Source organism: Rhinolophus ferrumequinum, chromosome 25 (assembly GCF_004115265.2).
Source record: "Rhinolophus ferrumequinum isolate MPI-CBG mRhiFer1 chromosome 25, mRhiFer1_v1.p, whole genome shotgun sequence".
Lineage (NCBI taxonomy): Eukaryota > Metazoa > Chordata > Mammalia > Chiroptera > Rhinolophidae > Rhinolophus > Rhinolophus ferrumequinum.
In genome coordinates, this window is record NC_046308.1 from 943,360 (window position 1) to 964,910 (window position 21,551).

At 54.5% G+C, this 21,551-nt stretch overlaps 1 protein-coding gene across 2 annotated transcripts in view; it reads right to left on the reverse strand.

Annotated features, from left to right (window-relative positions):
• Positions 1–21,551, reverse strand: part of ADGRD1 (adhesion G protein-coupled receptor D1) — a 102,030-nt gene that overhangs the window by 56,004 nt on the left and 24,475 nt on the right. For both annotated transcript variants that reach the window (XM_033098036.1, XM_033098034.1), the window contains 9 exons: positions 20,342–20,521; positions 17,830–18,084; positions 14,095–14,159; positions 13,265–13,420; positions 11,920–11,979; positions 9,437–9,554; positions 8,358–8,468; positions 7,241–7,316; positions 3,385–3,526 (listed from right to left, as the gene is read on the reverse strand). In XM_033098036.1, coding sequence (XP_032953927.1) covers positions 3,385–3,526; positions 7,241–7,316; positions 8,358–8,468; positions 9,437–9,554; positions 11,920–11,979; positions 13,265–13,420; positions 14,095–14,159; positions 17,830–18,084; positions 20,342–20,521 — 1,163 coding nt within the window. The remainder of the gene's footprint in view (positions 1–3,384; positions 3,527–7,240; positions 7,317–8,357; positions 8,469–9,436; positions 9,555–11,919; positions 11,980–13,264; positions 13,421–14,094; positions 14,160–17,829; positions 18,085–20,341; positions 20,522–21,551) is intronic.

The window sequence follows — 21,551 nt, forward strand, 5'->3', positions numbered from 1 at the left end:
CTGTCATCGGACTTGACCCCTTCCAAACTTTAGGACGACACTGATGGTTGGCCTGGCTTTGGGACAGACAGTCGGACGGAGCGAAAGACCATTGAGGAGTGAGTTTTAGACACCAGTAGTCGGAACTGACAGGCAGCAAAGGTTTCATCTTCATCGTCCAGAAAGGTGACATTTCAACCTTGATTTACAAATTAAGACGATGACACGCTCTGGGCAGGTCGTCTTTAAATCAGAGGACTTGGGCGTTTGCTGTGGGGGGAGCTGACCACGTGGGAGCTAACTACCTGGGAGCTGCCTGGGACTCAGGCTAGTGCCCTCAGGAACTTTCCAAGGGTGGTGTGCGCCTGTCTCCCAGCTGGACTATTGCCTGACGGCCAACTGGCCTGAGTTCTGAAAGGTCACAGCCCAGCGGGCTCCTGGGAGCCAGACAGGACATTTGAAGGAGCAGCAGGAGCCCGTGGGCAGAGGCCACCGGCACCGGCATGTCAGCACAACCGGGGCCAACCGAGGACAGAGGTCAGAACATGGATTCTTTGGTGGTTTGGGGAGCAGAGCCTGCAGGCACTTGAACACTGGGGTCTGATTCGTACACTCGGTTCCAGGCTCAGCCAATCATGGCGCTTCTGAACTGGACAGAGCAGGGGCCCGGCCACACTGGCTGTCACCTGCCTGACTCTGCCAGGCCCGGCCCACACAGAACCCAGTGAGCACAGCCCCTCCAATTATCAGAGAGGTAGGTTCTGGTGTTTCGGACCAGTAGCTGACCTGAATTGGTTCCCTAAGAAAATAGTGAAACTATTATTATTATTTTTTTTAATGTGGGGATCCTGGTGGCATGAAATAAACCGGTGGCAGAACATCAGAAAAGACGTTATCTGAGTAAGAACACCAGACAGCAGGGCCGGCTAACCGTGTGAAATGTTTAGCTTCTGTCTCACTGACTCATTCAAAGTCTCTTTTGGGAAACTCCAGAATGAACCACCTGCTAGAAGTACAGTTTGGATCAGGCTGCATGCAGGGCGCAGTGTCCGTAGCTGGGGTGTGGTGGGATGCAACTGGAACCAGGGACTCCATGCCTCCTGCAGCACCCAGAATCCCGTGGTCATGAGGCCATGGGGGAAGGGCCGGGAGTGCAGGCTTCAGGCAAATGCCAAGGTCAGCTCCACAGCCTAGCAACGTGAGCTGACTTGGTTTACCCCCTGCTGCCTTGCTGGGAGCCGGTGGTGGGAGTTCTGAGGGAATGAAATGTGGAGCGGCCCGTTCTAGGAGGGACGGGGGCTGCACAGGTGAGAGCCGCCAGGTGTGAGGGCCTCAGGTCAAGTGCCCTGGAGACGGGCCCCCCCCAGACGGATGGGAAGGAAGGGACTGTGACGAATAAACCAAATGTCCTCACTCTTAAAACCGCAGGGCTCACACCAGCCCGGTGGCACGAGGGTGGGGTGTGTGAGCTCCTGGACACATATGTGCCCATGTGAACACACCGGTGTTTGGACACCACAAAGTCCCAGTGTTTAGGTGGCCTGTGCTCTCCCCCCGCACGTCCGCATGCCGCACGTCCCCCGCCTTCCCGCTCAGTCTGCGCCAGCTGTCCTGCTCTGCGGCCCCCGGGACCCCTCCATGGGGGGTGTTGGCTCTGGGTCCTTCACGGAGGCCTTGTCTGCTGCCGTGCACGCTTGGTCACAGACGTGCCACATGACATATCCCAACACCGGAAGCACGAAGATGTGCCTACTTCGTGCCAGCCCGAGTGGGTGTCATTCTCACGCCGGCAGCAGGGGAAGTGCCCCTGCCCCAGCCATGAGTGTGGTCCCCAAAGACATAAATTCACAAGCAATGACACGGCAGTCGGACAGGCTGCTCTTGTGGTGTGGCCGAGCCAGCTCGGTGCCAGAGCTCGACGTAGGCACTGACGACAGAACAGGCGGCTGCCAGGCAGCCTCTGACAGCGGCTACGGCACGAGTGGACCCTGAGGACGTCACGTTCGGTGACGTACGTGGGTCACAAAAGGCACACCCTGTAGGATTCCATGTATATGAGGTCCTTCTACTCATCAGATTCATGGAGACAGGAAGTAGGTGGAGGTGACAGGGCTGGGGGAGTGTTTGAGGGGGACAGTGTCAGTTAGAGAAGATGACAGAGTTACGGGGACGAGGGTGGTAACAGCCGTACAATGTGACTGCCTGATGCCCCTGAGCTGTGCGCTTCAGGGGAAATTCTGTTCTATGTATTTTACCACAATTAAAAAATTTTTTAAATGTTTGTGGTTTTCATAGAGAGGGTGCTGGAGCACGCCTGGGGTGGGGCGGTGGATGGAGGGCCGGGTGGGGTCGTGCAGAGAGCAGGGGAGGTCCATGTGGGAAGGCCAGCTCTGACAAGAGGAGGCGACCATCTTTTCCTGAGAAAGGAGGGAGGACGAGGGCTGGATAAGAAAACCGTAAGATTGTAACGTGAACAATGGAAAGGGAGCAGCCACTGCTGGGGCACCGATCCCCTGGGGAAGCACCACCGGACGGTGGCCAAACTGTGGACAGCTGGGTGGGTGGAGCTGGCTTCTCGGAGACCAGGAAAGGGGGTGGAGGTTGTCGGGCCGGGGCGCAGGGCAGGGTGTTCCAGGAGCTACCTCGTTCAGCAGCCCACGGGTCGACCGCTTTGAGAAGGCGGTGAAAACATACATGTCGAATGGACTAAAGGGGCCGTGAGCACAGTGGCTGGCACATAGTGGGTCTTCGGTTAATGGTGGGGGAGATGGGATGGGTCAGGATGGAACGGAATGAAGCAGAAATCCTGGCAGGAAACAGCTTTAGTCTGTTGTCCAATGCCGTAGACCTATCGTGTTCTTCAATAAATTCCTTGGAAAAAGCCACGACCTCTGGGTGTTGACATAACACGATGATCTCAGGACGAAATCTCAGCACGGGAAAAGCTGTGCCTTTTCTAAGGGACAGTGACACGTCTGTGTCCCAGCACATTTGTCATTCTGATCTACCGACAAAGATGAAGTGTGTGCGGAGAACGGCAAACGTTCTCCATCTTGCTATCGGCCAGTACAGAGGTGAGTAAGATCTGAGCCATTTAGCTCCTCCTCCAAAAGGGGCACTTATCAAAAACATCCACCCGCACACAGGGCTGAAAGCTACGACGTGGCCTCAGAGGCCTTTTACCCAACGTCCAAACTGTGTGACTAGCCCCACGCCACCCGAAGGACTTCGCACTGCACTTCAAACACGCTCCCCAAGACGGAGCTCTCGCGAGAGAGAAACACCCACTTTGTCCAGCACCCCTACTATGGAAGGTTCCTGACACAATCCCACAGACGACCCATTACTGCTCGGTGCAAAACCAAATCAAAGGACAGAAGCGAGGACGGACTCGCTTTAACTCACCAATTTGTGCCTGAGATGGACGGTGACGAGCGGGGAACCCGATAAGTTTTGGGAGAGTGTGGGCGGTGGGGTGACCTCTAGGGAGATGAGAGAGCTGGCGGCAGACAGCGGGCAGCTCTTATAATTCGCCGCCTCGGGAATCCTAGGAAACAAATGAAAAATCATTACTTGGTGGAAAAGGGGGGTGCCCAGTAAGAAGCTGAGTTCAGCAGGTGTGTGAAGCCTGAGGGTTTGAACTGGGGTCCCTCAGATGGAACGCGATTCCCATCAGTCAGCACCTGCTGCTCTCGCTCAGGCTGGGGGGCGGGGGGCCTGCTGCCCATCCTGCTACTGGTATTCTACTCCTGCAGCTTGAATTCTATCTTTCAGAACCTGCCAACACCTCCAGGGAGACAGGCCCTGACCTCTGACCTCACAGCGTATGTAATCTAGTAGGAGAAGCAGGGGATAGGGCTCGGGGAGTGTTAGAGCACAAAGGGCAAAACGACGGGTTTGAATCTCAGCAACCCACTTAATGTGCTGTGTGACCTTGAGCCAGTGACCTACCCTGTCTGAGCTATAATCTCTCTCATGACAACGGGGCTGTGACAAAGAGCAGTGTGGCAACACCTGCTGCATTGCCGCCCAGTATCCATTTGTTTTTCCCCTGACAGAGGCCCCTTCCTTTCCCTCCAGGTGACAACCTCCTCCCCCACCTGCGTCCCATGTGCTCTGTTGTTGATGCCAACAGTCAGATGGAAAATGCTGGCTCTGAGGTGGTCACTTCTCTCTGCTGCCCGTTTGCTGCGTGGAATTCAGAAATTATCCTAAAGGCAGGATGTCGGGGACGTCCAATCATCTTCCCAGTTCTTACACGTCGTGGTCAAGGGCACCAAGCTTTATTTAAACCGTCAGCTCACTCACTGCTCACGTGACCCTCAGAAGTCGGGGCCGTCACCCCTCTTCTAGAGGAGAGAACAGGCCTGGATGCCAACAGGTGCCTGTCCACGTCCCCATGACCACCCAGGATGCCTGCTGTCAGGGGAAGCCAGGCACCCGGCACCCAAATCTGCACTGTGCACCCCAACGCTATTGGTCAGCCCCGCCTCTGCCCTTTCTCCTGTTCTGTTCCTACGTGACAGGAGAGGACCCAACAGACAAACAACTACACATGTGAGCGGCTGGGCTGATGGTTCTTCAAGGTTCATGTGACAATAAGACACCTCTGCATTAAGTGCTGACTTCAGAATGTCACCCAAGCTGAAGAGTCAACACATGAAAAATGGGTTCTCATCGTTGAGAAATAATTCTGTTCTGACTTTAGGAAAACCACCGAGGATTTGGATTTGCCGCTGGTGGAGTTCACAGGGTCGCTGGGCGCCGACGCTCGTGGCAGGGGCTGGGGGCGGGGCGCGACCCGTGTGGCTCAGAGTGTCAGCGGGAGGTGGGAGTTCCCGTGGTGACCCAGGTCCTGCTGGGTTGGGTCCCGAGGCTTCTGGGAGTGAGGATGGCAGAGGGGACAGAGGGACCCCGCCTGCCGAGCTGCTTCCCTAGAGCTGGACACACGCGGCCTCTCCCCGCCCACCACTGCTGTACCAGCACAGAGGCGGGTCTAGCAGATGTGTGCAAACTATAGGCCTGGGGGGCGCCTGGTCTGCAAATAAAGTTTTATTGGCACACAGCCAGTCCCATCCCTTCACGTACCATCTGCAGCCACTTTCAAACCCCCAGTACAGACCTGAGCAGTGACAGATACGTCATGGCCCGTGAAGCCAAAAATGCTGATGTCTGGCCTTTGATGAGAAAGTGAGCTGGCACCTGGCTAGAATGGCAGCCCGCCCTGGTCCCAGTGCATGACACATGCACGTGGATGGCTGTGACTGGCACGCGTCTTTCCTTTCCTATTTGAAGGGGGGAGACGTGGATGGTGGCACAGACACCACGGTCCTGTACGCTCCTTCCCCGTGGTCCTCAGAAGCCGCTGGCTACACCTCATAAATACACGTTTCATGTCATTTACTAAAGAATCTGAACCTCCAGAAGCAAGAGCTAAAAATGAATCAAGAGGAGCCAAGGCTGGGTCCACTTTTCATTCATGAACTTGGGTTTGGAGAAATTGTCCCTAAGGGGTGGAAACGGCATCTTTCAGAGGAAACCAGGTTGCGTTTTCCCTTGACAATTTTCTGAAGAATTCTGGAAATCACACACAGAGTGACAGGTCCCCTTCCTTCCGTTAGAAGGAAACTTGTCCAAGTTTCTCAGGCCAGTCAGGCCCAGGAGCCGGCTTTTCGGCCAGGTCGATAGCAAAACGCTGAGGGAGTCCGTGTGCCGCACACCCTCTCCCCAGACTCCTCCCTCACATCCAGGCACCGGAGAGGAGCGGCACTGACGGACACGAGACGTCAGGGCTCAGGCATTTGCGCTGTGTGTCAGATACTGTTTATCTGTAGGTGGGAAAGTGCCGCCAGCTTTCCATCACAGATGGATCTAAATACCAAACTACTGCCAGCGTCTGGAACGCACCCCGCAGCTCCTCCCATGGGTGGGAGGCAGGGGTCATGCAGGAACGCCCTCCCCTGCCCTCCTGCCATCCGCTGTCTCAGTGGGGGAGTGGACCCTCAGCAAGGCCCGGGTACAGGGCTGTGAGGCTCATGCTGAGATGCATGGCTCTCTCTCCAGGTACCTTTCTGAGACCCTATTCTGAGCCAGGCGGTGCCAGGTTCCCGGGACAGGGGAGGCAGGAGCCGCTAGCTGCCCTCGGCAAAGCCCCTCAGAAATAGCTTCATCCTCCAAACACTGACTGCAGAAACATGTCCCTCGGCTCACACCTTGCTGGCACTTTCTCTGCACAGGCCCTGGGCTCTGCATCCTTGCCCCTCCCAGGGACCCCATGAAAGGGGAAAACTGGACCACCCCCTGATGATATTCCTGCCTCTCTAATCTCTCCCTGGGGGAACCAGCCCCTCCCTGTGGGCTGAGTGAGGCTGACCCACCCCCAAGCTTCAGGGGTCATGTGAGCAGACCTGGCCAATGAGAGAGCAGGATCCCTTGGCCACAATCATTGGGGGGCCAGGATGGGCACTTGACCTAAATGAACCAATCAAAGCTCTCCCTGGGTCTCCACAGAGGTTTGCATGAGCAAACCTGACCAACGAGAGAGCATGATCCCTTGGCCACAATCATTGGGGTGCCAAGATGGACACATGACCCAAACAGACCAATCACAGCTCTCCCTGGGTCTTGACAGGCTCATTCAGGAGAGAGACTTCTACCCTTATGAGATCTCAGGACCCAAACCCACATGGGCCTAAAGCCACTGGAGCCAACCATGCTTCTATACCGGGGCCTTCCTGGAAATGGGTCCACACAGGAGAGAGCAGAGGCAAGAGAAAGAGAGACCAGTCTATACAGCTGCCTCTGAGTCCCTGGGTCCAGCCATGCCTGAAGCCAGCATACTCCTGCCCTTCTCAGACCTAATAGAATAGCCCTCTGTCCCCCCGGCCTTCTGCTTAAGCTGATGGATCCAACACAGTCCTGACTGACGTAGGCATATGCTGCTGTCTTCCCATTCTACAAAACTGGAAACTGAGGCTCAGAGAAGTTAAGTCATGTGTCCAAGGTCATGCAGTTAGCCCCAGGTGGGGTCAATATGGTGACTCAGATGGCGTTCCTGACCAGTGCACTGTCAGCCTACCCCCTGGGGCTTGTGGAACCCCCAGTGTCGGAGTTCCTGCGTCTCTTTTGAAAGGCTGTGGCATGTCCTTGCCCTGACAGTGAGTGCTCTCTGACACAGTGTCTGTGCCTGTGGTGTGGGGACAGGGGCCATCACGCTGGCCAGCCACCCATAAGCAGCCCACAACCCGACCCCGACAGTCACCTGGTGCCGTCTGGCGGGATGTTGCTCAGGTAATGGTGCATTGAGTGGTAGAAGAGGCCCACGATGGTGGTCCAGGCTGGGGAAGAAGCAGAGCATCAGAGATGCTGGTCAACGTCCCAGGTGACAAACAGGAAAAACACCAGGCCCCCGCCAGACCCCCTCGCCCAGCAACATAGACCCTCATACCCCAGAACCAGGGGAGAAGGAAGTGAGGGACACTCATAAGTCGTCTGAATAGAGACTCTGTGACTCTTCGACTGTGAATCTGATGGTGACAGTGACCCCCTGCTCCTCCCCTGAGCCCACTCCAAACACACAGAGGCTGCAGCTCTCAGGAGAGAGCCAGACTCGCCAGGAGCAGCACCCAGCCTGTGAAGGCAGCGTCCCCGCCAATGGGGATGGCAGCGCCAGCCTGCAGCTCTGCAGCAGCGAGCACGTCTGCACGTGGAGTGTTTACAGCGACACCAATGCAGGGTGTGCCGGGGGTGGCAATCGCCAGCCGCCCTTTGCACCTTCGGCTGGAACCCCTCTCTGTTATATGACCACCTTGAAATGAGTCACGTATTCTGTTGTTTCTCCCCACAGCTTGGAGGGTGTGTGGGAGGAGCAAGCCATTAGCCGACTCCTGAGTTCTCTGGGGACATTTGTTGACCATGTTAAAATTTCAGGAATGTATTTAACAATTCATAGCACACCACGTGCCACGTACTGGTGTAAGGGCTTAGCTCATTTAGTTCTCACAACAGTGTTATGAGACAGGTGCTCATGTTGTCCCCCTTTTACAGATGAGTAAACTGAGGCACAGCGGGCTCATGGCCAGTGAGTGGCTGAACCAGGATTTGAGCCCAGGATTCCAGGCACAGACTCGGTGCTATCTGAAATGCAGGTTCCCAGTCTGCACTCCGGTTCTGGTTCATTAGGGTGCAGTGGGCTTGGAGTCAGATTATGAGTGAACATCTCAGGATCTTCCCATGATGCACTTTGTGTTCTGAGGACAGAGCCGCTCCCGCAGGAGCAGGTGAGGCCCACGGGCAGCGCCTCAGCCAGTTGCCAGCTCCCAACCCTCCTGAGAAAGAGCCGTGGTTGCGCCCTCCCCGGAGGGTCCAGGTGCACTCACCTTGGCTGTGGAAGGCCTCGTGGGGAATCTCAATGTAGCTGCGTCCCTGCGCTGGAAAGCGGTAGTGGGAGGAGTTCATGGCGTCAGGCAGGAGCTTGGCCACTGAGAACTCTGAGAGCAAGCCAGAGAGAGCAGCTCGTCAATGCAGGCCAGGCAGGAAGTCGGGCTGCAAACCCATCTGCGTTTGCTTTTTTTAGCAGAACACACTCCCCCGGGGAGTGTAATTACCTTCAGAAAAGGAGGACCTCAAATAATGAGAGTGCAGGGGAGTAATTGCGACCACGTAGCTAACGTGTCCACCTGGCCACACCTTGTAGGGTCTCTCTGCCTGAGGAGACCCCTCTTTGCCCCCCAGTTTTCATCACCGAATGTGTTCAGTTGTGTAATGAGACCCCTGGGATGAGGGGCTGCCCCTCGCCAAGCTCTGGGGGACCCGGAGACACAGCAAATGGAAATACCTGGGTCATTTGCGTTTTACACATCAGACAAGTGTCCGTGCCGGAGGCAGCCATCCTGGCAGGCAGGCCCCACTGACACTGGCCCACGTGGGTCAGTTAGCTTATTTCAGAGTCAGCTCTAGTGACACAACCTCAGCAGCACCATGCTCCCCACAGAAACATAAGTAGAAGGGACTGCCGTCTGCTGGGGTGGAACTGTGTGACAGTGACCCCAGAAAAGCAGGTTCAGGCCAAGCCTCCAGCTCGCTTTGCACCTTTCATCCCACAGACTCTCGAAGGAGCCACAGCCGCTCGACTCCCGTTCTGAGCCGAGATGACGGTCACGTAACACGACTCTGGCCCAAGTCACCTTCAAATGCTACATGAGCCCATGTGCACATCACAGCTGAACACACCTGCCCTGATCTCACTGTGTCTTCCCCTGAGTGTAATTTCACATAAGACAACAGAGTCTGGGAAGGCGGAGCAGGTTATCTGTGCCCGTGGTGTACGAGGCACCGTGTGTGCTGGTGTGTGTGTGTGCATGTCACAGAACCCGGGTCGCGCGGTGCAGTCCACAGGAAAGCTGCCCCTCGCGTGTCTGCCTGCACCACCTGCCTGCACCGCCGACCTGCCAAGTACCTGCCATGGAGGAAGAGCCCATGATGGAGACGTGGGGCTCGCTGGCGTGCAGGTTGGAGGAGATGTGGTTCATGACGACGTCCACGGTCTCTATCAAGCCCAGCACCACGGCGTTGTCCTGAAAACAAGACGGTAGGAGGGAGATTGAAGACGGACCTGGCTTAGCAATCGCGCGGGACGGGTGCACCGACGCACATCATCAAGTGTGTGCTTGCACTGTGGACGTGGGTCCAAAGGAAGAAGGACACCCAGCGTCTGCCGAGTCATTGCGGGCCGCGCTCTGTCCTCACAAGGCCAGGGGAGGAGGAGCAGGGAGAGTGCCGGCTATCCCATTTCACAGACACGAGGGGACTGCTGAGGTCACCCAGGCCAGCCAACCCCCTGGAAGGTGGACGCCGGTCACCCTGGCTTCCGCGCCCACACACAGTTCGTAGCTCTGCTCTGAATGCACCGACGAACCTCAGCAAGTCTCTGAGCTGCCCCCACCCCATCCCACCGTCCCACAAGGAGGGGGCGAGCCACCTTCAGGTCATCTCTGGCACAAGGACACCAACAGTTTCGTCCTCTTCTCTGAAGGGACGAGGTGCTTTGGAGGTGTCAACACCCACAATTGTCTCTGGCCTCCTTGCCCTGCCTGCTGCTTCCCCTCCCCTCCCAGTTCACAGACTCAGGCTGATTATCCCTCATCGTCACACAAGTGTCTACCAGGCAGAGGCCAGGGGCTGTTATTCTCCCCGTCACACCCCTTCTCTCCTTCCCGCCTTTTGAAAAAGCGTCTATCTGCTGCTAAGTGTCCTTGGCTTTCTCTCGCAAACGCAGGCTCCGTGAGAATTGAACCAGCAGGGAAGAGAACACTGAGGCCAATTTTAGGCTTTTTTTTTCAGGCCCGTAGCTTGCTTTCAATCAGCCAAGCACAGGTGAGCACGTGAAATCCTGCTTCCGGCACGCAGCTCTGCAGGGAGCGGCTGGTCCGCACCTCGTCTTCCACGTTAGAGAGCCTGCCTAAGTCTGAATCATTCCACGATTATTCATATTTTGTGGAGAAGCATTCAGAAAAAGTTAATTTAATATGTCTGCACAGGACTTCCCCTGCCGTCCTCAGGGGGTCCCCAAGCTCAGGCCGGCACACTCCGCACCCCTGGAAATCATGAACACTTGAGAGTTGTGCCTTTAAAAATGAATTTGTTTCTAAGTAAAATTATATCCTTCTTACATTGATAATCCTTTTTCTCCCTTTGCCAGTGTTAAGTCCAATCTCATTATATTTAAAAACTGTTCAAATAAAAATTAATCAAATGTAAACCCTTGTGCAAGCTTGTTTATAATGAGAGAACAGGATGTCATTTCTGCCTCAAAGGGGCACATATTTTTTAAAGGTTATCGGGGGTCAGGAGAGTGAGCCATTTGATTTTGATATCATTACACTGGTGTGGCTGTGGCCATTCTAGGCGAGACCGTTACGAGTCCACCTCAGCCTTCTCCACCCTTGCGGGCAACCCCGGAAGTCAGTGTTGAGACAGAAGTATCAGAAAGTGGAGAGAGCCGGGGTCACCCATCAATCACTGGGTGGAGAAGAGGTTCCTCTGACCCACTGGGGCTTTGCCTGCGTGAGAAGTGAATGCCCATTGTGCTAACGCCACTGAGATGCAGGGTCTGCTTGTCACTGCAGCCCAGCGAGCGGAGCCTGACTGATGCAGCTTTGCAGGATACTTAGTATCGTTGGGAAATGTTCTTGACTGAACTAAGGAGAAACAGGTTAGGTCAGATATACAGTCTATTTGTCGAATGACTGTATATGTAAGTGAATTAAAAGCTGGATGGTAAGAGAGCAATACAAGACTGTTAACAGTCGTTATTTCTCAGCCTTAGGAGTTCAGCTGACTTTTACTTTGTATATACTTTTTTATGATCTGCATTTTCGAACATCTCCACAACATAGTCACTTGTTTTATTTTTTAAAGAAGTAAAATCAATAATTTTTTAAAAGAAAAGAAAAATTAGTCCTCTCTCCTTTCCAATTACTCAAATACAGAAAAGAAGCTTTTTTGTTTTTCATTTATAATCATGAAGTGCATTGTGTCACACGTTCTACTTTTTCCACTTCATCTAGTGATCTGTAAACATCAAACATGTTTTTATTGCCATTCAAGGACAATGTGATGGTAAAAAATGGGTTATTAAAATGATAAACAAAGGTCACCCCAGTGTGCATTCCTCGTGAGGAAACGTAGCCACGGCCCGGCTCAGTGCTGAGCACGGTGACGTGTTACGGATGCTCAGACAGCTGCCGAGCCACACGGAAACGTGGCCTTTCAGATCAGCGGGGATGCAGTCAGAACGAACTCTAACATCCCAGACGTCACCACTGAGAGACGCGTCCTTCTTACGGCTGCAAACTGGGCCGTGTTTATGCCTCTACTAGGAAGACAAAATGTTTCCCCAGGTTCATATGTTTTGAAGATCAAAATGTTCTTTTTTCTTACCTGTGACACAGCAGTCCAACTGGGCAGCAGAAGAACCTCTCCCATGGTTTTTAAGAAGGTCTAAAAGCAGACAGAACGACACTGCTTAGAATGTATCCTCAAGCCACAAAATCGCAAGACCTGTAGTTTTCCACTCTATCAACCATGGTAACAGAGAGATGTGGGTGAGTGAATTACCCCCATGTCACAGACGGAGACACTGAGGCTCACACAGGTTAAAATACTTGCCCAAGGACACAGAGCTGGGGGCCCAGCCAGGCTTGTCTGAGCCCCCACAGTTCAGAACATACTGTGACAGCCTTTTTCAGACTGAAGGGCCCATCTTATCCTCTCAACCCTGAGCCTCTTGGAAGCAGGAAGTGGTTCTTTCTCACCCTGGATCTCTGGAACCCAGCATACTCTCTGCACGAGTGACTGAACCCTGAGAAGTCTAGCTCACTCCTGTCACCTGTGCAGGACGTGCTGCATTACCACACACGTGCTTTTCCACGTGCTTCTGTGGTGTGTCTTCGGCAAGGAAACCAGAAGGAATTAAGAACGGTAAAAAGCTGAACACTGTTCTACACACATCAGGGCCCATTTATTCCCCGCTGAGGTGAGGACCACTATTATCTCCTCCACGACGGAGGCAGAATGATGTCAAGTAACGTGACCAAGGGCATGGGGCAAACAACTGGCAGAAGGGAGTTCCACCCGCAGTCAGACCCTGGACACCCAGCTCTGAACCCTGACACTGGGCTTTCGAGGTGAGACAGTTGCCAACACCCCTTCTCCGCCCACATCAGCCAAGAGCCCTGGTGCTGGGACAGAATGTATCACGTGCCCACGAGGCCAGGACCCACCTCTATGCTGACCTGGGAAGTATTTGGAGGACGATAAGAAGAGAGCCCCTGATGACACGGTGCCCTCACGCACAGCTTTAGGTAACTTTGGGGTTCCCGCTGAGTTGTGGGTCACAGTCGGGCTCCTACTGGTCCACAGCCCCACGGCGAAATCTGCCCCAGACCCCACTGCTCTCTGACCTGCTTGCCAAGGGAGGCAGCAGAGTTTAGACAGGAGTTGACAACCCAGTGACCACAGGGCCAGGCGGCTGCAGAGACGGCCAGGCTGGCAGGTAGGGAAGCAAAGTGCAGAGGGGGTCTCCTCAGAAGGGGGTCCCCCTGAGCTGCCGGGGCGGCTGCAGCGGCTACACCATCTGCTTGTTCCCGCCAGGCCTGAAGGCCAGATGTTATACGAAAGTTCCGAATTTTGTTTTAACTCCGTGTGGGTCAGACAATACATACCAGTCAGCTGTGCTCTGGCAGCCGTCCCCAAGCCACCAAGCACAGAAATGCAAGAACATTACCTCAGCGAGATTCCGTGCCGTTTCCTCGGACAGGGACTTATTGGGTAAGCTGAGGGACACGTTTTGCAGGTAATTCAGGACAATTCCAGGACTCTGGAAGTTTTTTCTCTCCTCTGTCAAGTTGGTGATGATGGGATGGTAGGCATCGGTGGGCACCTAAACAAAAACCAGGGACGTGAGTTTCTGCGAAGAACTAAAGTCAAGACATGCCATCCAAGTTCAATGGCTGGCATGCCTTTAATGCTAACAGCACCTGCTACCGACCGGGCACCTGTGGATGTGTGACACACGCTCACATGTCACCCTCCCGACAACCTCATGAGATATGCACCTACGTGATAGATGAAGCGAAGCCCGGGGAGACATGGTAGAAACAAGTGCTGGACTGGCTCAAGTGTCTGTGCCCTCGCTATTACGTTCCTGCTCTCAAGGAAGGGACGTTGTGGGGTCACAAACACAAATTCCAGAGAGGAACGTTTTCTGTGCGATGGATCCCTTCCTCAAGAAGGGAAGAGGGAGGACACAGAGAGAAGCTGAGGGCTGGAGGAGGCTGGGCCCTCCTCGCTGTCTGCCCACGGTGCCACCTGCCCCAGGAACCACCTCAGTGCTCATTAGGCCACCGGCCACCAGAAGCGCGAGTTCTCTCGTCAGCCACTCTCAGCCGCAGGTCTCAGTACCGTTAGCTTCTCCTCCTTTTTGTGTGACTTCCATACATGATGCCGCCCGTAAGAGACAGTCAGACTGTCTACTGGAGTTTCAACAGTCCTGGCACAGAGTCCAGGCACAAAGACACCACCACGAGGGGGCAAAGGACACGTGCGTCTGCTCACCAGGGTGTTGGCTGCGGGCGTCGTGAGGAAGCTCAATGGTGTTGAAGACAACGCAACGTGCTTTCCTGGAAAAAAAACCAAAACAATAATGCTCCACGAAGTACTGAACCACGGGCACCTCTGTCATCCTAAGGAAGTTCCGTCCTTGTTCAAAACCCAACCAGCTTCAGACATAAGTCAGGGAGCCTGGGGGCGGCTGTGGGCAGGAAAGTTTCTGCGAAGATAAGGGGCTAACAAGTCTGCTTAATGGACAGGTTGTCTGAATTTCCCAGGTCAGTCAGGTTTCCATTTCTATTCTCAGCTGCCTTTGAACACCCTTCACACGCGTCACCACATGAAAAGCGGACGTTACACAAGCTTTCACCGATTTCAAAGAAATAAAGAACCAAAAGAAATCACCATCTTCAGTGGCGCCTGGACTATTCAGAGACAAGCAACAGAGTGATCACTGGGCCAAACAACTCATCCATCAGACAGATGAAGCGTGACCCCAAAAAGTGGGGGGGGGACAGCCCTCCTGAGCCTTCTTCCCTGTGGATTCCAGTAATTCTTCCTATTCAAGACTTGATTTGGCTAATTGTGAGTAATTACAAATAGTTAATTATGCATAATTTGGTTAAGTGTGGGTAATTACTGCCGGTAAAGACATCCGGGACTGCGGATTCAGCCATGATGGGCTGTTCTCTGACCGTTGGCCACCAACCATTTCTTAGTGTTCCCCGACGGGAACACAGACTTAACTGATTCTCGCCCTCATTTTGGGGAAATCCCGCAAGGTTGCTGTGGGTAACCTAGAAGTGACCTCATCCCCTAGTTGGCTCCAGGAACTGACCCCTTGGGGTGGGGCAGGGCTGTGCAGCTGCTGGACGGTGAAGGTGTGACGCGGTGGGGAGAGCCCAAAAGACTGTTCTCCAAGTCCAAGTGACGTCCATCCCGCGAGTGCCAAGGACTTATAGAGGTCACGTCAATCTCACATGTAACTCATGGGAGTCCACACAATAAAGTCAAGGACAATAAATGTGCCCAGAGGTCCTGCCCGCCATGAAGTTGACGACTACATGAGAAAGAAGAGAAACGAGGACGTGCCCTGCCCTCAGTCCATCTCAGGGCCCAGGGACGTGTTCCAGGAGCATGTGACTGAGCCCAGTGTGTTTCCAGGGTCTGAAGCACGTGACTCTGAGCACAGTCTTCTACTTCCTCTGGTTCTCTGCAGGCACAGCCACCACTGAAGTGCAAAGCCAGGCAGGTACTCGATGGTCAACACTCTGCCTTGGTGTGAATTAGAAAAGGTCACCCCTTCGAACAGATCCTCAGAAAAGGGGCCTGTTGTAGTCAATGGGATTAGAAGAGGGTGCCCACTCTGGACAGGTCACTGGCAGCCCCAGCCCCAGATCCTTGAGCAAAGAACAGGTCCTCCTGCCCCTGTGGACACAGCCCCACCGGGGCCCTGGCCTGGCCTGGCCTGATGCAGGCTGGCTGTCAGCCCCCGCTGTCTGTGTAAGTACAGCTCCCTCCAGCTCTGCAGGCTGGCTGAGTGACGGTACAGGGAGCCCCACCCAGGGCCTTCCCGGAGACTTCCCGGTCACTTTTTCTTTACGTGCTTTACATCAGAACCAGATCCCCAAGTGACATGGGGGTCCCATGGGTCCAGTTCTGACTCTGCAAAGGTGTAGGGCATGTGCTCCCTGGGACGCTAAGCGTTAGTAGAACACCTATCCTCGACCACCTGGAGAATCGGACGTGCCCTCCCCAGTGCAGAGGGCCAGGTAAACTACACACACGTCAGTAGCAGAGCCCTCCTGAAATGCTGCCCTGTCTGGGTCCCGAAGCCCAGAAATATCCCGGTGACAAGGTCTGCTGCAAAAGCTACAGGAACCAGAAACAATGACATCAAAGCAGCAAACTATCAGGAAGGCAGGATTCGTTTAAGGCTTTCCAAAACACAATGACATCTTGGTCATCTCGGAGTGACAAATCTCTGACTCCTGGGCAATACAACGCAGTAGATTGATACCTTTTTTCCTTCTAAAGGACATGATATTTTGTCCTATGTCACTTCTGTGAAAGGGAATGAATTTCATTTTCTTGGTGAAAGATGGAAAGGCCAGGGGCTGCCCTGGACACCGGCTGGTTTCGTGTGCACGGTGGCTGCTCCCCCCTTCGCCCCCACCCCACCCCCATCTGAGACCAGCATCCCCGGGCGTCCTCCATGCGTGTCAGACAAGGCTGACCCCCTGCAACATTAGGGTGGACGTGACCCAGGCTTCCGGCATCAGCGTACTCCACACCCAGCCAGTCACTGCACCTGGGAGCACATGGCCCCATTCGGGCAGATACAAGTCACAGCCAGCACCGTTGGAGGACTCAACGGAAGGGAGAAGCTCCTTGCTTTCTGCTGAGGTCGCTGGAGCGTGAGGATGTGACCCTGGAGGGAATGGTGGCCTTCTTGGCACCACAAGAAAGCAAGGAAGGCAGGCTCCATAGCGGAGCTCCCTGGGGACGTCATTTGGGCAACTGGATTAAACCAGTTCTGAAGCAGACTCCTCCCTGTCACTTCCACTATGTGAGACTAAAAATGCCCTTCTTGGCTTACGTCATTTTCGTTGGGGTTTCTGTCACCCAGTCAGTAGGGTCCTAACAAGTGAGGGGCTCCATGTCTGCCTGGGGACGTGCAGGCCGGGCCTGAACCCCCGCTGCTGGGGTGGTCAGTGCAGCAGCCAACCAAGAAACGTGCAGGACCTGCCACTTGGGGACTGCTGTGTTTGGGCAGATTATTTCGTGTAAAAGGAACAGTGCGTTCATTTGTAAATGAAGGCGAACGTGGGGAACACACAAATACTAACTCTAACAGCAGCCGACATGGATTGGAAACATGCCTGAACGGGCATCATGCTATCAGCCTCACGGCTTGTCTTCACAGCCCCCGGCAGAGAAAGAGCGTGAATTTCATCACTTTTCAGAGCAGAAAGCTGTGGTTTGCAGAGCTCAAGACAAAAGGTCACATGCTCCAGGATTCCATTTACAGGGAGTGTCCAGAATAGGGAAACCCAGAGACAGAGCGTAAACAGTGAATCCTGCAAAGCAGGTGCTCACAGCGCTGGGTTCCCTTCAGGGTGATGAGAACATTTTGAAACTAGAGGTGACAGATGCACACATGTGAACACAGCCGGTGCCACCGGACGCTACACTGCAAAGTGGGTGGGTTCACGTTACATGGGTTTTCCCTCAATGAAAAGAGAAACCAAAACATGACTTCCCAGGTCCCATGGCTCCTGCTGGCTGAGTGAAGACTCGAACCCAGGACCACCTGCCCCACAGGTCCCTGGTCTGAACGACCACCCTGTGCTGAGCAGGGAGGGGTGGCCTGGCTCCACGAGGGCCTGCCAGCGAGTCTGGCACGTGGGGAACGTTTGTTGATCAAATGCACCAATGGACCCGGAACATTTGCTCCCCAAATCTTTCTACAATCATCCATCACACAGACCTCAAAAACTCCCTGATATCAGTAGAGTGTTAATCTCAGGAAGTAAATTGTTACTTCCTCTACCTGAGGGAGCAGGTATTTTATGAAAAGCCACTGTCTTTACGAGGTTCTTGAGGACGCATGTCATGCCCACAGGATTTACTGCTGTATCAGGAGAGTCGGGAGAAGATAAAGGCTGGCAAGGGGAGGTGGCCCAAAGGGCCCCCCTGGAGCAGAGCCGGGCCTGGCCCCGCCCTCACCCTCTCACTGACCGATGGCTGCCATGAAGTACATGGTGATCTCGTCCGGGGTCAGGGCCCGCTCCCAGACGATGAATTCATCGAAAGCTCTGTTCTCGTAGCGCTTGGTCTGGTCCTGCTCAGATCCTATCACGAGGTTGACGTTGGGCTCCCCGTAGGCATGAGACACTTTCCCATTGGGGTCCGAGGTGCTGAGGGTCCCGTTCACGTAGACTTTCAGGCCCTCCTTGGATTTCCACGTAAACAGGACATGAGTCCAGTAGGGACCTGGAAAGGCAGAGATGGCTGTTCTGAGACGCGCGAATGAACTCCCCGTGGGTTTGTTTTCCCACTTTCTCAGCACATCCCTCTTTCTTAAGATGATGGGTCCCTGTCACCTTTGGTGAGTCCCGACAGGGGTCGTAATACAGATCTTCAGAGCACAGGAAAGAAACCACGCCACCCTCAACATTCCAGAAGCAGTTCAAAGACCTGTTCTAAATTTGACCCTCAGCTATTTTAAATTAAAATGAAATAATAGCCAAGGGTCATAACTTATTCAAAACATGTTTTAAATCTTGCCTGCCTCTTCAGTGCAGGTCAGTAACACTGAGAGCCTGACCCAGCCCACAGGCCAGTCGTACCACTGTGTGCTCTGACGTAGGACGTGTAACACTGAGCAACACGGTGGCACCGTGGCAGGTGGGGCCACTGTCACGGCTCATTCAGGAACCTCCTTTACTGAGCTCGTGTGGTCACTCGTGTCTCTGGCCTGAGAAGCACGTTCACCAACCAGAAAGATGCTCGTCAGACTTTGCCCCCAAGGGCCCCCCTCACTCTGTGCGCCTTGTGTTCAGCTGTCCTCGCCGGGATGAGCGGGGTAGTCCTTTCCTAGGACACACGTCCTTGAGCCAGGCATCATCTTGGCTCACCCAGCAGCTGCATCAGGGCTGTTTGCTAAGATCCTGCAACTTTCCAATTCTGAGTCTCTGGATGGAGAGCACTCGGACCCTAGACAGGTCCCAAGTATTGCTGCCCTTGACTCTGAAGCAAGATTAACGAATCCCTCCACTGAACAAAGAGTGTGCTGCCAGCAGAAATGTCTCCAGTCCTCCCCCATTTCCCTGGGTGGAAAACAGGCGGGGCTCAGCTGGCGCTCCCTTAAAACACGTTCAAGAACCTGCGGGGTGCCTGGTACTGTGACAGCCCACGGGGCACGGCGCTGAGATGCTTACGTCTGACACTGAATGCAGGTAGAGCGTGACCGGGCCGTGGACCAGTACAGTAGAGTGGGGGTCGGGGGAGAGGTCGCTTCTGGCCATGGGGGCCAGAGGGGACAACTATGCAAGGTTCTCTCAAACTCTGTGTCTGCTGGACTCAGGGGTGGAGCCCGGCCCGAGCACACGGCTCCCACAGGGCAGTGCCCTCCGGGTCCTGTTATTGTAGGTGCTCATGCGTCTTAAGTGACTGAATTCTCAGTCACCCTGTGACGTAATGCTGGCATTAGGCTCATATTGTGAATGAGGAAACTGAGGCACAAACTGGGAAAGTTAGGTGCCCAGTCCACACAGCTAGCGGGTACAGAGAGGGCTCCACCCAGGCTACTTGGGCCCAGAGTGCATGTGTTTTCACTGAGACACTCAGCCTACTTTAAATGGGCCAGAAAATGAATTTTCCTTAAATACCTCAAAGATGTCACTTCCTACTGGAGGGCTTTCTCGGCCCTCATCCTGCCACCTCCACCTCCACGCTTCCCTTCCTTGCACCCCCGCCCCCCCCAGTACTACCCTGAAACACCTCTCAGTCTGCTGTCCCGCCCTCTTCTCCAGCTCCCTGCCCACACCCCTGACCTCACACCGGAACCACCACGCAGCCTCTCAACACCCACCTGGAAGGGCCACGCCTGTGCCTGCCCAGCCTGCCCCCACCCGTCCCAGGACTCCCACGCGTCCTGCCTCCTGTCCGGGTGCCACACCCTCTCCTCGGATCCTCCTCCTTTCCCCAAAGCGTTTCTGTATCATATTGTAAACATTGCCAGGTCTGTAGCAGTACAAAGGGGGAGGGGGGAACAGGAGGAAGTCGGGGGGAGGAGAGGGAGGAGGAGGAGGAGGAGCAGCAGGAGGAAGACGTGGAAAAGGAGAGACCATCACCAGTGCTGTGAGCTCCTGCATGCAGGATGCACGGAAGGTCCCCCGCACTGTGCGGTGATACTGTCACTACCTTCACTACAGGTGCGGAAACCGGCTCAGTGCATTAGGGGGCCTGGTGCAGTCACAGCTGACGGACCCGCTCACGGTCACACGGCCCCAGGTGCCTGGCGGCAGCGCTGAGCCACCTACAGCCATCTCAGCGGAGGACGCCCTCTCGCCCTCCCTCCCCAGGAAGCCTTCCCAGGCAGCCCCCCAATAAGGAAAGGGGCTCCCATACCAGGAGGCACAGGGCTCTGAGCAACTTGGGCTGGTAGCTTCACCGGCTCCCTGTCAGCGGGAGGGTCTCGCCTCCTCAGCCCCTCCCTGCAGACCCGCAGGGCTGAGGGCGTCCTTACCTGGTGGGCTGAAGCTGGCCTGCCACCGCATGGAGTTGTCCCGTGTGTACAGCTCCACGGAGCCCTTGCCGCCACTGGAGCACACTTTGAACCCATCGGAAATGACCTGTCCCCCATAAGCAGAGGGTGTCGGTCGGGACGGCTCTCCGTATGTCTTCCAGAAAAAAGAAAATGTGACCCCTGAGGAAAGGAAAGGTGTCGTTGGGTCAGTACCAATGACAAGCAGAAGGGACTTCACCTCTCTACTCTTTTTCATTTAAAATAGCAATTTTTTTTCATTCTAGAGACGATGTATATTCAATTCGGAAAATGCAGACAAAAATAATAGGTAGTGTTTATTAAGAGGTCACTAAGTGCCAAGCACTTTTCTAAGAGTTTTAAATGACTTATCTCTTCTTGCATATCACGAAGACCCTGTCATCCCCATTATGCAGGTGAAGAAACTGAGGCCACTTTGCTCAAGGTCACTAAACTGGTGCTTAAGGTTACGGTCAGCCTCAAGCAGTCTGACCCCAGAACGCTTATTTTCAATAACCAACACCATTCTGTTTTTATTCCTGTTAGTCCACAGGCATCGTGGTCCGTGATATTTATTAAAAAGAAAGAACAGCTCACACACCCTGGTTTGTAAACCACATTTTAGAAACTTACTGCATCACAAACTCCCTGCTGGGTCCTTGAATACACGTTTATGTTGTCATTGTTATGTCTGCACAGCATTGCATCCTAAATGGGCACAAACTATTTAAACAACCCTGTGCTGCTGGTAACCCCCTGGGTCTTAAGGTTTCCCTCGGCTTTTTATCTTCCAGACAGGACTGGAAGCCAGAGCTTTCTGCGCTCTCAAACCAGGCGCCTTTGGGGGCTACCCCAGCAGGGAGCGTCCAGGCAAAGGGCAGCCCATGCTGAAGGGCTTGGCAGCTGTGACGGCTCACTTCCAGCAGAGCCACAGCGTGGGGTACACAGAGGCCTGGCCGGTAAAGCTTCTTTCAAGACACCTGCCTGCCAATCCCTGAGCCCTGAGCCAGCCCCTCCGGGGCTGAGGTTGTGCTCCATCCACAGCGACTAAACAGCTGCCGGCAACCCGTGTGTCTCCATCTCTGGAAGCACATGGGGCCGGGGGAGTGTGAAGACCCTGGCCTGAGGTTACCTTGCGGCCTGGGGCCGGGCTCCCAGGGAGGAGAGGCAATGGCCAGACCTGGCTGGACGC